Source organism: Pituophis catenifer, unplaced genomic scaffold (assembly GCF_029215685.1).
Source record: "Pituophis catenifer annectens isolate HBS135680 unplaced genomic scaffold, rPitCat1.0.hap2 SCAF_13, whole genome shotgun sequence".
Lineage (NCBI taxonomy): Eukaryota > Metazoa > Chordata > Lepidosauria > Squamata > Colubridae > Pituophis > Pituophis catenifer.
The window spans coordinates 24,961,741-24,977,779 of record NW_027256893.1 but is presented as its reverse complement, the minus strand read 5'-3'; the positions used below and the strand labels follow the sequence as shown (position 1 = coordinate 24,977,779).

The window sequence follows — 16,039 nt, the reverse complement described above, 5'->3', positions numbered from 1 at the left end:
GCCCCAGGGACCAGCCTGAGGTCTGCTCAGCTGCTGTAACGTGGGAAGGCGCAGGTGCAGGCCACGGGCACGTCGATGTAATCCTTCTCGAAGAAGAACCGCTCCACGCTGCCACCATTCTGCGGGCAGGTCTTACGGCGAAAGACCATGGTTCTCTGGAAGACTTCCACCGAGTTGAGAGAGGTGGTCTCCCGGCCTGAAATGGTATCAATGCAACCTTTGCAGCTGCACCTGGCGAAGGCCAGCTGGCGGGGGAACCGGTTCTCATCTTCATCAATGCTGTGGAATAGAGGAAGAGGAAAGGGGGTTAGAAGCCACCATGTCTCCCTTGCCCTGCCCTGCCTTGCTCTGCCCAAGGAATTCTGGGAACTGTTTGCTGAGACGTCTCCCGGGAACTGGAGAAGGTAGGTCGGTCAGAGAAGCTTTGGGCGACACGCAAGAGAGCGCCTGTCTGGTGGGAAGATCTATGCACTGCTGGATCAACCAACCACGTGGGAAAGAGAGGACTCGTTTGTCCCCCAACATCCCAGAAGGATGCACTGCTTCTCTTGGTGAAATGGTGTAGGGTCTCCTGCTTGGGTGGGGGTTGGACTAGATGACTTACAAGGTCCCTTCCAACTCTGTTAATCTGTTAATCTTTCTCCATTCTGAGCCATGAGATCCCCAAGGAGATGCCACCACCCAAGAGCGCCAAGCCATCACGGGGGTTGTTGGCCTTGGCCTCTGGAAATGGGATGAACCGAAGGATTCTAATAAACCATAGCTTGTGAAGGTCTTTCGATCCAGATACACCTGGATGGAATCCCAGCCAGGAAAGGGGAAGGGTCTGGGGTGGACAAACGAGGAGACGCGGGAGCAGATTGAGGACAATCCCAGCTTGGCCCCTGCCTGTCAAACATCCTCCCAGGGCTCCACAGGTTCCCAGGCTGCCTCCCACTCATGATGCAAGGTCCTTACTGGTATGTCCAGGGCGAGATGGAGCGCTTGTGCAGTTCACCGGTCTGCATATCCTGGAGCTTCAGGTTCGGGCAGTTGTGGCTGTGATGCCTCCGTGTGTGGGGGCGGCTGCTCTGTTCATTCTCCAGGAATGGGACCAGCTGCACACAGTCTTGGTGTTGCAACAAGGAGACCCAGTTCCGAAACTGCGTCGGAATCGGGTTGTTCCCCAGTTCCTCCGCGGTGAAGCAGCCCACGTGCTTGGCATCTGCCCAGGCGAGGCACAGGACGGCAACCAGGAGGGACCACTGGAGGGACCAAAAGGGAGGCAAACTGAAGTTAAAGAAGGCTTTTCACTACTCTTTCCTTTCCCCCACCAAAGCCTCATTCAGAATTAGTGAGATGTTATTTCTTGATCAAGTTTATCTGTCAATGGAGCATCTCACTCATCCAGACCATAGTTGTCCCAAAGGTGTTTTTTTTCTCTCCAAAAGGCACCAGAACTTTCTTGGGGTTTTTTCCTTGAAAACATTTCGCTTCTCATCCAAGAAGCTTCTTCAGTTCTCAAGGAAAAAGCATCTTTGGGACTATCAAGTTTACAACAGCTAGGAGCATTTGTTGTCTCTGAGTGGAGCTACCGTTGCTTAACCGATCCCCATTCCCTGAGCTTTGTGATCAGGAATTAAACCACAAAGCTTCTCTCTCCAGTGGGAGGTTTACAACTTTACAAACCCAATTAATTTAAAACACGTTTTCTTATCCGTATTTGAATGGAAGGCATTCCAGGAAGCCTCTGCCCTTCGTCCTTTCTAGAGAATAACCTCTGTCGCTTCCTTTTGTGCAAGCAACCATAAAATTGTCTGGCCAGGGCGATTGAACAGAAGCCAAGATATTTTTATGATCAGAGAGCGTCATCTGAGTTTTAGACGGCTAGCAACATGAGATGCTCTGCCTTTTTAAAGGCTGCTTCCCGAAAGCCACAGATGAAGGAGAAGACAACACCTCTTTGAAGGCTCCACCTCCCATTTCCACTCCCCTCTGTACCCGCAGCCCTTTTTGCCTTAGACACCTCTGAGCATGTGCAGAGTGCTTGAAGCCCATCCGAGCACATGCCACGCCACTGGCAGGTGGGCAGACCCAGAGGCCATCCGCTCCTTGCTGACTTCGCTGGCCAATTGCCCAGAATCCCTGGCCAGGTCTTCGTCTGGCCCCGAGGCATTTCCTTCGCACACCTGGTGGTGGCAGAGGCTGCCTACTTACCATCTTGGCTGAGCTTGCGGGAAAGAGGCAGAGAAGGATGCTCGGAGTCCCTTTTTGGTTCGCAGCTGCCGCTCTGAAGCAAGAAGTCCGTTGCAAGAGCAGTGATCTGAGACACCTTGATACCTGCCTCCTGTTATATACCCAGGGATGTTACCTGCCTGGAAACTCCAAGTTTTTTTCCCTCCTCCCCTTGGGGAAATAGTTGAGTGTACTCATTTCCTCCTTAGTTGTCCAACAGGGGTGGCCTATGCAATCACTCTTGCAAGTTTCTCACTTTCACTGGATGGCTAATACGGCTCCTAACCAGGTTTAGTGGCTGCCTAAAAAAACTATTGGTTTTCTACCCTTCTAATACATACATACATACATACATACATACATACATACATACATACATGTGTGTGTGTGTATAAAGCACACATGTTTTTATTTCTCTAGTTCAGGGGTGTCCCACCCTGGCAATTCTAAGACGTGTGGACTCCACTTTCCAGAGGTTGAAGTCCACAAGTCTTAAAGTTGCCAAGGTTGGACCACCCCTGCTCTAGTTCCTTACAGACAACGAATTAACTTGCTATTTTAATTTCTGTTTAATCTTGGCTTGTCCTGGAAGTAAAGGGGTGTTTCTGTCTGAAGTTGCCCTGGACTTCTTTTAGGGTGCTGGGCTGACAACTTCCTCAGAGGGAGAGGAAGTGCACGAGAGGTGTGATGGGCTACTAAGGCAGCTCACAATGGAAGGAGATTTAACGACTCTGTTGGTTTAAGGGGATTTCTCTCCCCCCCCCAACCAAGACTTTTGTGAAACTCCAAAACGCCCACATTTTGCAACTGAATTCGATAAATGTGCCTGTATGTGTATATGCAGATAGAAAGAGACCTCCCATTTCCTTTAAATACTCAGACGGAATCTCTTGAAAAGAATCTCAATAAAATATTTAGTGTTCTTTTTCTTATCCTTCTGAGTCTTCCTGATTTTTCCAGGGGTTTAAATGAAAGGGAAAACAAAATGCTTTCAGATGTAAGGGAGAAAAAAAGAGAGGCAAACTTAGAAAGTATTTAAATAAAAATCAAGATTCCCAAACCTCAGACAAATGCAAACCCTTCTTTGAGGTAGAACGCCCAAATCCAGAAACAATGTACGGTCACACAATATGGCTTCTTTACATGACATTCTCTCTCCCCGATTAAATTATAGCCCACCCTACCTACCTGGCCCATTTGGGGCTGGGGAAAGGAGACCAACACTACTAGAGACACTCAAGCCAGACCAGCTCCAAAAAGACATAATAATAATAATAATATAATAATAATAATAATAATAATAATAATAATAATAATAATAATAATAGCTCTTTCTTTTATATGACCCAACACTCGTTGGGAAGGTGAAGATTAAGAAAATTGAAAGTCTCCACTGCATAAAGCTTTTCACAAGCAAAGTGCAAAGAAAGTGATGCTTATGTTAAATGCCGGCACAGGAAATGCGAATTAATCCCAAGGGGTGTGGATCCAATCAATTAACAGCTTTTAACTCGGCAGCTTTAACCATCATTGTGGTGCTTCTTTTCACATGTATTGATTTTCAGGGTGGTGATAAACTTAAAGTGAAACCAAAGAGCTCAGATCAAGGTATTGGAAATAAATCTCATTTAGAAATCAAGATTTAAAGTTACAATTCGAAACAAAGCGGGGTGGTGGTGGTGGAGGGAGGGGGACGGACCTCCCCTGGAGTTTGAATAGATTGGATAGTTGCAAAGCTGTGAGCAGATCTCCAGAATCTCCAGGGCAAAAAAGGAAGTGGAATGGAAAGCCCCAGGCTATTTAGCAACAGAGGCTTGCTGGAAAAAAAGAATGGAAGCAGGAAAAAGGACCCAATTGGGTACAAGGGAGAAGCAGGAAATATCCAGGTTTTATTCCCCTGTAGACTTCCTGTAAAGGTATTTGTGTTGTAGCTTATGTTTAAGACGAATGCTTTGTTGTAGTTTTCCCCCCCAAAAGTGCAACAAGGCAAGGGTACATGAAAAGTGCTGTGTTTGTTGGATTTGTGTTACTTGTCAGTTTGTTAATTCCCAAGAGAGTGGGAGCCCCTCTCCACATTTCTGTAGGAGAATCCTGTGGCGTTTTCCCTTGACTTAGTCTAGTGGCTTTGTGGAGGCATTGACTCTGTTCGGGCCAAGCAGAAGAAACGGAGGTTCCCGTCTGGGATCTTGAAGGAAGGGAAGAGAGGAAACCTCTCCAAACTGGTCCCTGCAAAAAAGGTTTCCATTCCTCCCCCCCCACCCCCCCCCCCCGGGATACACAAGTGAGATGGTTAGGCAAAGAACTGCCAAGACTTGGAGCAAAATCCACCCAAAGCCACTGACCCTCAATTCCTTCGCTTGGGAAGCGGTGAGCAAGCTCAGCTTGACCCGGAAGAACAGAACAGAACAGAACAGAACAGAACAGAACAGAACAGAACAGAACAGAACAGAATTCTTTATTGGCCAAGTGTGATTGGACACACAAGGAATTTGTCTTTGGTGCATATGCTCTCAGAGTACATAAAAGATACATTCGTCAAGAATCATAAGGTACAACACTTAATGATAGTCACAGGGTACAAATAAGCAAATAAATAATAAGCAAGAAGGGAACAATTTCAATAAAATGCACTAAAGTGGATTTCCTGTTTCAAGAAGGTTTTGTGGGCTGAAGGTGAGGAAGAAAAGGGTTGAAGTGGGAAGCTTTCCAGTCTGCTGAGCGGTGGCCAGGCTGACTTGTGGGTGGGCAGTGGTGGGTTGCCTTGCAGATGTTGTATCTGTGATCTGTTTCATGCGCGTGCGCAGATCACCGATGACAACATCCGGGGCGATGGGTGGGGCCTCCCACCAGTTTTACTATTGGTTCTTGCGAACCGGTCCGAACTGGGGCAACCCACCACTGATGTGATCCCAAGAACATGGCTAACATCCAAATCTGGCTAACGAAGGCTGGGATAAAAGAACCCCTCAACGCCCCCAGGGGTGTTTTCACTCTGACCCAACATGTGGGTTGCTGGCTTGGAAATGATGTGTGAACTCGGCCATTCTAGTTTGGTAAAGAGAGGGATCTTAGAACCAGAAAGGAGCAAAATCCTTGGCTGGAACAGGGATCCGGGGGAGATGGCTGGACAATCATCCACCAGGAATGCTTCCATTCAGATCTCTCCTTTGCTGAAGCCTCCCCACTGGAGAGGAATGGGCTCTTCCCCAGGCAATGGGGAGAAGAAGGGAATGGAGAAGGAGAAAGGAGGAGAAGAAACCATCATTTAGCACCTGAAGGCAGGACAAGAAACAACGGATGGAAACCAACCAAGGAGAGAAGCAATCTAGAATTAAGGAGACATTTCCTGACAGTTAGAACGATCAGCTTGTGGAAGGGCTGGCCTTCAAAAGTTGTGGGGGCTCCATCACTGGAGGCTTTTAAGAAGAGACCGGACAGCCATTTTTCTAACAGAAGATAGGGTCTCCTGCCTGAGCAGGGGGATGGACTAGAAGACCTCCAAGGTCCCTTCCAATTCTGTTATTCTGTCGGTGTGATGTCTGAAGCCCTCTGTGAAGAGAGTCAGGAGCTGCAAACTCCTGTAAGGGGCCTCTTCCTGTGGGTGTCAGTGCCTGGACAGGTCATAGGGGCCTCCCGGGGTGCTAACGGCCCCTGTGAGATACAGATTTGCAGGTTCACCCATCCATCTTCTAGAAAAAGCCCAATTGCAGTGTCCTCTGCCAGGGGCCGTCCCAGGCCAGGACCAGCTCATTCCATTAGGGAAAAGAGCCTCTTCCTGCCAAGCCCTTTTCTGCCCACTCTGAACTTTCCCTGATTTCAAAGAGAGTCACTGCTGGGGGTGGGTGGGTGGGAGCAGCGCTTTGTGTCCCCTCCCTCGTGCCAGTAGGGCCTGGCAGGATGGCCGCCTCTGCCAGCAACCTTCCCTCGCTTCCTGGTCCTGATGTTGGCAGCTAGAGGTTTCTACCCAGGGCGGAGTGAGTGGCAGATGCCGAAGGGGTTAACTGAGTTGCAGGGATGTTGAAATTGGGTGAAAAGGCAGCTGGAGTCTGATCTCTTCTTCTGGGTCATGGGACCTCTGAAAACCGGCTTCGCACGTTCCCTTTGTCGCTCTCCCTCTCTCCTGTCTTTACCCTTTGTCTCTCTGTGTGTGTGTGTGTTTGTGTGTGTGTCATTCCCTCCCAAGCACATGACAAGGTGCCACCTGCCCATTGCAGGGAAAACCCCTCCACGTGGCTTGGATAGCGTCACACGGCTCTGAGGGAGGCCGGAGGGAGCAGGAGGAGAGGCTGCCAAAGGACCCCAACAGTCTCCATGGCTGGGTGGGGTGGGGTGGGGGTGGGGTGTGCAGACAGGAGGAGCTGAGATGCCAGGCCAGGAGGTCTCTAGGTTGCATTGGGACATCTTCCCAGGCGACCTTGCCCTAGATGCCTCTGTCCTCACCCAAACTGGCTGGGAATTAGGGGGATTGGAGTCCGTCAGAGACACCAGGTTGGAGAAAGGCCAGCCTGCTTTGGCCTGAATGGCTTCTCCAAAGAAGCGGAGCTGGAGATTCTCCTGGGGCTCCCCCCTCCAGGCACCTCTGGCTCCACAGACACTTGTCCAGGAAAGCTGGGAAGTCTCCAGGAACTGCTGCAGAATTCCTGGATGGGACTGAGGTGAAGTGCATCCAGCAGCCCTTGGAGGATGGCCTTCAAAGACTCTGGATGGGATCCAAGCCCCTAATTCCCAGCCAGGCTCTGCTGATCTTAACCAGAAGGCATCTGGCAGCAGTTTCACCAAATGATGCATTTGGTGAATAAAAGCTGCTGCCTTTTAATCAATTTCTTTTAAATAGAAAAAGCTGCTCCCTGATTCCCGAGTTTTGGCTACCAATGTTCTAATGCAGCTCTTCTGCAAGGATTGTCATCAGATCTTTTTCTTTTTTTCTTTCCTTTTCTTTTTCTTCCTCCCTCACTCCTTCCCTCCCTTTCCTGCCTTCCTTCCTTTCCTATTCTCAAGGCAGTGAACATACTCAACACACTTTCCTCTTCTTATTGACCCCACAACAATAACCTTGGTTGACTCAGCCTTCCATCCTTCCGAGGTTGGTGAAATGAGGACCCAGATTGTGACTGGCTGACTCTGTAAACCGCTTAGAGAGGGCAGTAAAGCTGGGTGAAGCGGGATATAAGTCTAAGGGCTATTGCTATTGCTTGTGAGGTGAGTTGGGTGAAGGAGAAGAGGAAAGTAACTAATAATTACATTCTTGGTGATTAATAAACTACGATTCTGCTGTGTATTTGTCAGATTAGCCCGCAATTTCCTTAACACAAGAGAGACTCGGGCCTTCGGCGAAGGCAGGGGCTCCAGAATTCTTCCCAACAAGATTCTTCTGACGCTCGATCTTCGACCTGCATTTGCTCAGAAGACCCGGCTTGCCCTCAGGTGGCCTGGGGCACCGAGCACGTGGGGCCACCCTCTAGCATCTCTTGGAAAAGCAGCATTGCAACAGGCGTAAAACAAAATCTCTGGGCAATTGCTCAACATCTTGAGCTGGGCCTTTGCACGGAAGCTGCTGGGGGATTCGCGCAGACGGAGCTGGTCTCTGCAGCCGCTGTGACGCTTAGCAAACACACAGGCAAACAGCCTCTGCCAGGCGGCACGACGAGGAAAGGGGAGCCGCTGGCCATTTGTGGTTTCTGGGCCTTCCTTGCTTTCCTCTCTGGGCTGGAAGAAGACACTTTGGTCTCTTCAGAAGGACAAGCTCCAAGCGTGTGTAGGGGCTCCAAGCGTGTGTAGGGGAATACTGGCAGAAACCAGTTTAGAGACGCTCCTGCTGGGATTCGCATGACGCATTGCGGTTGCGACGTCAGGTATTGTGTCCAGCTAAGGTCACATGGACCGCAATTACGCCAATAAACCACAACTGAAAGGGAATATTTTACAGAACTAAAGAGATGTTATCTCACCCAAGTTGACTGGGAGACCTCTTTAAATAGAAATTTCAGAAGCCCCTTTCTTACTACTTTTTCTCCCCCTTTTTCCTTTCTTGAATTTCAAAACCAAAATACAGGTAAATCAGGCATCAACTGGAGGGAGAGGCAATGGATTAATCTGAAAATCCAGATTTCCCCAGGTAAAAAAAAAAAAAACACAGCTAAGGGCATCCAAAAGTCAATGGCACTTTTAAGTACAGACTTTGATGTTGAGGTGTATTTTTTGATGGCTTATAAAGGCCTGGAAGAAACAGCTGAAAAAAATTCCAAAATCGTAAAGATCCAACAATGCTCAGTTGCCAATTAAACAGAAATTAAGAGTACATTTCCTTTGAATTTTTTTTTAATTGGCTCTGGAGAGACCTTTTAACAGGCTCGCTGCCATCCTGAAAAGCAAAAATACACTTCTAGACTTTCTCCAGTTGGATTGCCCCAATCTGGTACCTTAAGACACAACAGATCAAAGAAAGAAGATGTTTATCAAAATACTTTATTTTCAGCATAACCCCTCAAAAAAGGAAAAAAAAAAAAGAAAAAAAAATCCTCCCTCCTTATTAGACATACATCCTGACAATATCTTTTCTTTTTCCTCTGGTTTTAAATCAACTAAAACAATCTTTTGGTTAAAATAAAAGAGACATGGAATTTTCTCATCACGGGTCTCTATGCAGCTGGGGGGGAGGGGAGGGGAGGGCGAAGTGGGCAGAGGGGAGAAGACGGAGGGGAGAGCTTCCGGCTGGTGATGGTGTTTGGGGGCTCTCTCTTTACACGTGTGCAGAAGTGCATGGCTGACGACACCCGACACGTAGCGTTGGCTAACTAGGGGGATGCAATTCATAGCTAGCAAAGAGGTGGGCAGGGCAAGGTGGGGGAGGAGGAAGAGGAGGGGGCGGCATCGGACAAGGCTGCGGTGAAGAGCCCACTGTGCACGAGGACCAGGAACACGACCGCGGCGAACACTTGCACCCGAGGCCAGCAGCACCTGGGTGAGAGAGGCAATTGGGGGTGGGGACACCATCTCCCACCCAGGAAGTGGGCGGGGGTGGATTCCAGCTGACAAAATTTATCCAATTTGTTGGTGGTTGTTGGTGGGTTTTTTTTTTGTTTTTTGTTTTTAAAAAAAGGACCACAGCCAAAATAAAACAGAACTGCAAAATCCGAAGTGGCTGCTTGTACGCTATGTATAAAAACACAGGCGCAGTCTCTAATCTGGGCTGGGCCAGCGCTCGACTATACTTTCCCGGGGATCTTGGCCCGCTTTCGAGCGATAGCGTCTTCCACGGCCTTCAGCTGCTTTAGGAGTTCCTCCCTTCGTGACAGCGTGCTGGACTTGCCCGATTTGGCGGGGGCAGCTGGAGGGACCGGCTCAGCCGCTTTGCCTGGGATGCTCGTGACCTTGCTGGAACTCTTAGACGGAGGGGACAGTGGACGCTTCCTGCAAGAGAGCAAAGGCACCGTTTTGGGGGTGGGGGAGAGAGAGAGGCATGGATGGGGAGAACCAGAGGCTCCATCGTTTTGTAGATTTGCAACAGTGAGCAGGTTCTGTACGCCAAACGGGTGGCGTACTTTAGAATCGCAGAGTGGGAAGGGACTGCAATGGCCCTTTACTCCACCTTCCTCAAACTTTGAGGTATGGACTTCAACTCCCAGAATTCCCCAGCCAGCCATTCTTAAACGTGGACATCTTAATGTTGCCAAGGTTGAGGAGCACTGATCCAGTCCAACCCTCTCCATGGGTGGGAAAAGCAACTCAGCTGTGCCTTCGACAGTTGAAGGAAAAAAAAGGTGGCAGAAGTTGCCATCCTGCTGGCAGGGACCCGCGACAGACTCAGGAGGTCAAACTCAGAGGATGGACAGTGCCAGGAGTCCGCAGCCCTGCGGTGTCTCCCAGCAGGCAGCAAAACTGCTCGAAACGCAAGTTTGAGTTTCAACTGAATTGGCTGTGGGTCGATTAACCAACAGATGCTCCAGATAACTGTGACTAATGCAAGGGAATGTCACACATCAGACTTTTTTTTCACGTGACACACTATATTGCAATGGCTTAGCACGAAACAATTAAATCGGTGACACAGTCAGCCAATGACTAGGCTGAGGGTCAGGAACCCCAGGGCTGCTTCAGATCGGGGCTTCACCAGGCCTGCTCTGCGGCTGCCAGGGAAATGGAGGGAGCCCAGGTGGTCCTCCAGTTATGACTGCTCATTTAACAACAGTTTGAAGCTGTGATGGCCTCAGAAATAGTGACTTGCAAGCCATCCTCAAAGTTATGACCATCGCACCAGCACCGCAATCGTGTGATCACGTTGTGGGTGCTTGGCAACCAGCTCACAAAGGTTGCAGCATTTTTCAGTCATGCAATTGTGATAGGTGACCTTCCCAGCTGACTTCTGACCAGCCAGGTCAGAAGTCAGCTGGGAAGCGGAAGACAGATTCGTGTAACAACCACACGACTTACTTGATGACTGTGATAAAAGAAAAAGGTTGTAAAATCAGGCCTGGTCACACAATAACTTGCTTAATGACTGAAAGACCTGGTCTTAAGTCTCAAGGACTACCGGTAACCCTTGAGAGTCAAGCCCTGATTTGGGCTTTTGACAAAAGAGGAAAAAGAACATGTTCTTATCAAACCAATCTCGGTGGGTTTGGGGCATCCCAGGCAAACTTTCACAGAAGGAAAGAATAATTCCATTGGTCAGAGAGGGCTGAGGGAGACTGCACCCTCTTCAATTCCCTTTACAACTAAAAATAATATTCCCCAGAGGAGGAAACCTCACCCGTCTCTCTCATGGGGCTGGTCAGAACTCCTCAGGCCAGCAGGGTCGAGACCCCACTGCCTCCTGGGGCTGCTCCAGGCCCTCCAAGCACCCTGAAGTGGGGCAGTGGCGTCCCGGGCGATTCCCCCCATGAGACTTTCCGGACTGGCTCCTTCTCGGTCTGGACAAAGCTCCAAGCCGGCAGCCAAGAGGAGCCGATCCTCTTTGTTCGTTTGGGGTCAGGTGTGGGAGACCCCGGCCAGGCAGCCCTGATGGAGCCAGTGGGGCAACCAGACAAACTGGATTGAGAAGAACTACAGGGCAGAACTCACTTGTCAGCCTGTGCTGGGGTGGGCTTTGGGTTGGGCCCCCGCTGACGGTCCTGTTTAGGAGAAGAGAGCCTTCCTGCGAGTTTCCTGTCGCGAATACCTGAGTGGAAAGAAAAATTAGCCAAGGGGCTGGGAGCAGATGTCATCCCTTCGAGGTAGACCAGGCTAGGAAACCAAAACCATGCAAGGCGAGATCACTTTTCCTATAAGGTTATTATACTGATCCTAGATCTGAATGCATCTTTGTGAGAACTAGGGAGGGTCTTGGCCATGACGCCTTTCTGGGTTACAATTCCAGCCCCAGACTCTGGGTTCTTTTATCTGGCTGGTGCCTTGGTAGTGGCTTTTCCTCCAGTTTCTCAAGGTCGTTCCTTCTACCCATTACCTCTCCAGGAACTGGCTGAGGTGAAGGCATATTGACATAAACAGACTGGCCAGCTGGTACTTGGGCACAGGTGAGCTTTTTAAGGGCATCAGCAGGAGGGCGAGAGGGAATGGGGAGGAAACACAGAAAGGGGCCAAATCCAGGCTAACAATAGCATCCAGGATTAGAAATAATGTCTTGTAATGGCTTAAATGCCAGCCACACTTGAGCTACGTTCTTAGCAGTCTTTACAACAACTATGTAAGGTAGGCCAACAATCCCATCTCACAGGGAGGGAGGAAGGATGAAAGAGAGGGAGGGAGGGAGGAAGGATGAAACAGAGAGAGAGAGAGAGAGAGAGAGAGGGAGGGAGGGAGGGAGGGAGGGAGAGAGAGAGAGGGAGAGAGAGAGAGAGAGAACAAGCCAAGAGTTCAAGGTGATGTGCACTGGGGATTTTCCATTCCCACTCTTTCAGCGACACCAGTTTAGATTTACACAACACATTTTTCAGGTGGCAAGATCAGCAAAAGGAATGTGGCACTGTGCTTGGCACTCGGGAGGAAAGCCTTGGCTTTAGCAACAGGGCTTGGGGCCAAGTCAGTGCCTGAGGTGGCATGAGCAACCGCGGCTGCTGTGTAGTGCCAGGCAAGCCGACTGATCCTCTAGCACAAGGGCATCATCCCCTGGGAGAGGTTTGTAACTGAGCTGATTTGGGCTGCAGCTGGCCTGCTTTTTGAATGACAAAATGGATCTCCTCAAAAGCCAGCCGGGCAGCCTGGAGTTCTCAAGACAACGAGGCATCAACCCTCCGGCTTCGGCTAGTCGAGTGGATTAGGCAGCCCCACCCGCCAAGACGCTCTCTTGCTTCACCTGTTTGCAAGAGGATGGCTGCAGACAAAGGCTTGGCACTTCCCTTACACACACACACACACACACACACACACACACACACACACACTCTCACACTCCGACTCCTGAACTCTGCCCTGAGCACGATGCAGCTGGTTCAGAGTGCAGCTAAAAGAGCAGCTGGAGAGCAAACAGAAAGCACGTTGCTCTCAAGAGGAACCAAGGGAAGGAAGGGAGGGAGGGAGGAATGGAGGGAAGGAAGAAAAGGAGGGAGGGAAGGAAGGGAGAGAGGGAGGGAAGGAAGAAAAGGAGGGAGGGAGGGAGGGAGGAAGGAAGGAAGGGAGGGAGGGAGGAAACCTGCAACCACGTCTCCTCACCTGGAGACAGGTTGATCCTCTTGGCTGGGGGAGAAGCCTGCCGGTCTTTGTCGGAGGGCTCGTACCTCTTCCGGCTGCTGTTTTTGTCAGCTGCCTAAAAGCAGAAGAGAAGGGATCAGGGAGGAGGTGGGGAAAGGGATGGTGACCAGCAGACCGACTGGCTGGCCTGCTGGATGAAGTGCTTGCTCTGCTCTGGAGGCGCCCTCACATGCCCACTGTGGCCTCCCTAAGGGGGATCCACTGCGCTTCACTCCAGTTTGGGGCCGTGAAGTGAGCAGATGTCGCTCAAGACAAGAGGCTGCTTTTGGTGTGCAAGTCCATCATATCAAGAGAAACCCCCCCCATCCCCACCCCTCCTGCAGATGGAAGGAGCAAACTCTGAGGGCCCGAGTGGGTGAGAGACCCCTCCTCCCTCTTCTTGTCTTGCCCACCTCTGGGCAGGGATTGAGCCCTTAGAGAGCCCCCAGGGGTTCCCGGACAGGCCTCTGCTCAGCCCCCGTTTCCTTTCTGAGGATTTCCCAGGGATGCCCCCCCCTCCCCCCAACTGAAGGAGGAGGAGAGGATCCGGGCCCTTTCAGAAGACCCCTACCTTGTTTAAAAGAGTGAGCTTGATTTCCTTGTGGGCACTGAAGCCAGCAGGCTGGGCCTGGGGGGGCGGGTGAGGGGCGGGAGGCTGCTGAGACTTCCCCCCTGAGGCTGGCTTGGCGGATTTGGCTGGCTGCGCTGGGACATCTCGCTTCCGTTTCTCCTCCTTTGGGCCGCTCTCTTTCTTGGCCTTTCCTGCAAGAAACGCAGGGCCGTTCAGGGCAAGGTGGTAGGTGGGCAGGTGGTACCTTGGAGAGGCTCGGGACCGCCTCTAAATCACGATGAAGCCATCCCTCACCCGCCCAGAGGAAGCCTCCTGGCCTACCCCAAAGGCAGGTGCTTGGTGGAGAGGCGGCAGCAGGTTCCCACGTGCATTCGGGACTTTCTTTCCTATGAAAGTTCTCCTAGCGTTTTTATCCAGGGGGGTGGGTGGGATCCACAATAGGTTTCATTGCTGGCCTTTCCCTTTGTTTGAACTAGGGAACTGATCTGCACCTAGAAGAGCTCCCCAGAGCTTCCTCCCCCGAAGGCCTTAGACGACCTTCCTCCCCACGTCTTCAGGCCACCGACTGGGCCCGGGGCCTTTGCAGGGGAGAGAAAGGAGGCTTTCCAAACACCAGGGCATCTCCTGGGCTCTTTCTACCACAGGGTGAAGAACGGGATCCACACACAGCCTCTTTAGAAGGAAGAGGCCTCCGTGCGTGTCAGCCGTGGACCCAAACCACCAGCTGCTAGCCAGTTTTGCAAGTAAAGGGGGAGTGGGCCCTGGGGAGGGGCCTGGAGACGCCGTACCTCTTTCTTTCTTCTGCTGGGCGGGGGTTGGAGATCGGGAGCTAGCCGAAGAAACCGGGCTGGCCAGATCTGCATACATGTCTTCCGAGTCGGCACTCCGGACTGAGCTGCTGCTGGAGGAGGCACTGGAGGCGGAAGAGACGCTGCTCACGCTCAGAGACCTGGCCGGCCGGGAGAAGAGAGGAGGGCAGAGACTGTTAACGCCCCCTTCCTCCTTTCAACGACACGGAGAGCTTCACACAGCATGCACCAAAGAACCAGCCCCGTTCTGACCCAATCCTACTACCCTGGGGGAACCCAGCGGAGAAGGAGGGGTTCGAGGGTGAAGTTACGAGGCCTCCAAACCACCAGGCAGCTTCCGGCAAATGGGCTTGGCCAAAGGCATCGACTGGCGCTTCCTCTTACCTGGATTTCCTGGACCCGGATGGAGACGGGGAAAGCGAGGCCGAGGAGGACCGGGACCGAGAGCGGGAGAGGGACCGAGACAAGGATCTCGAGTGGGAGCTGGAACCGCTGTAGCTGCTGCCGCTGCAACTGATGGCACGCCTGCAGCCAAGAGAGTCCCTGTTTAAGCTCCCACTGGTGGACACGAGGGGACCCTCTTCCCGTCCTTTCAGGCAGTGCCAATGGCCAGGACTTGGGCACAAGCAGACAGGTGAGCAGCCCAGGCAGTGGAGGCACCAACAAGCTTTTTCAATGCAAGCTTCCCAAATCCCACCACTTAAGGGGAAGGGGGTGTTTGCAGCATCACAGAGCAAATGGAAAAAAGGTTGAAAGCAGGGCTCTCCAACCTTGGCAACTTTAAGGCTTGTGGACTTCAACTCCCGGAGCAAAGCTGGCTGAGGAACTCTGGGAGTTGAAGTCCACAAGTCTTAAGGTTGCCAAGGTTGAAGAGCCCTGCTTTAAAAGACTCCTACAGAGGGCAGTGGGGGAAAACCAATTTCCATTGGGGTTATTTGTTTAAAAGACTTGCTGATGAGATCCGGCCAACTAACCCTCTGGGTCCAACTGTGCCAGGAAGGGGCTCATGTTGCTTCTGAGACCTCCTGTAGACCCTCAAGGCCCAAGTCTCATTCTATGAAGCAACCGCGGGAGCTGCTGTCCTTCCAGCGAGGCCATGGAGAACCTGCCCGCTGGAGCCCCACTCTAGGACGTTCCCCCTACCTCCTGGGAGGTGTCCTTGTTTGCCGCTCCTTCCGTCTTGCCTCCCTGTTGTCCCCTGGTTTGGCTGGCTCTGGGGCGGAGGGGGCAACTTTTGTCACCGGTGGAGGTGCTGGTGGGGCAGGTAATTTCTTCACAAGCTTTTCACTGAAGAAGGGCGAGAGAGAAATCGGGTGACAAAACCCAAAATTTAGTGACCAAGATATGTTGCCATCTCTGGTAACCCTTATCAGACTTTTTTCTGGTATAAGGACTGAAGTGACCTGCCTATAAGTAAGACAAATATACTGTAAAAGACCCTGGACTCTTATTTTATGAACCGCAACAGGAAAAGCTGCTCTTTGAAACTGCCAAATAAAATTTAGGTGGCATCCAAAAAACTGGAAGAAAGAAAAAAATCAGTGCAATGGGTTGTTAAAAAAACTGGCCAACCGGATTCAAATCCTTTTAGCCAAAAAAACCCATCTTGGACCAAGTACTCTTCGTAAGTCCAAGAAGACAAGAAGGGTGCTGGACCATGGTAAGATTTAGGCTGATATTCTCCTGGAGCCTTTACAAGAGGAAAATACAATTACGATGTGAATGCCCAGCCCTGTCTCGTCCCTGCGACTGGCATGGAAGGGCACAATGCTGGATCATT

At 51.1% G+C, this 16,039-nt stretch overlaps 2 protein-coding genes across 2 annotated transcripts in view; both read right to left on the bottom strand.

Annotated features, from left to right (window-relative positions):
- Positions 1 to 26: 26 nt before the first annotated feature.
- On the bottom strand, positions 27 to 7,002 carry IL17C (interleukin 17C). The gene is made up of 3 exons (XM_070953214.1): positions 6,655 to 7,002; positions 958 to 1,244; positions 27 to 279 (listed from the first exon to the last, which is right to left on the bottom strand). Exons 1-3 carry the CDS (start codon positions 7,000 to 7,002, stop codon positions 27 to 29), a joined length of 888 nt encoding a protein of 295 aa, XP_070809315.1.
- A 2,317-nt stretch (positions 7,003 to 9,319) lies between these two features.
- The window catches only part of ZC3H18 (zinc finger CCCH-type containing 18), a 28,354-nt gene continuing 21,634 nt past the window's right edge, over positions 9,320 to 16,039 (bottom strand). The window contains exons 13-19 of the mRNA XM_070953055.1: positions 15,403 to 15,546; positions 14,644 to 14,784; positions 14,239 to 14,399; positions 13,451 to 13,641; positions 12,862 to 12,955; positions 11,275 to 11,371; positions 9,320 to 9,624 (exon numbers count right to left, since the gene is read on the bottom strand). Of these exons, the coding sequence (XP_070809156.1) occupies positions 9,420 to 9,624; positions 11,275 to 11,371; positions 12,862 to 12,955; positions 13,451 to 13,641; positions 14,239 to 14,399; positions 14,644 to 14,784; positions 15,403 to 15,546 (1,033 nt within the window). The 3' untranslated portion in view covers positions 9,320 to 9,419. The remainder of the gene's footprint in view (positions 9,625 to 11,274; positions 11,372 to 12,861; positions 12,956 to 13,450; positions 13,642 to 14,238; positions 14,400 to 14,643; positions 14,785 to 15,402; positions 15,547 to 16,039) is intronic.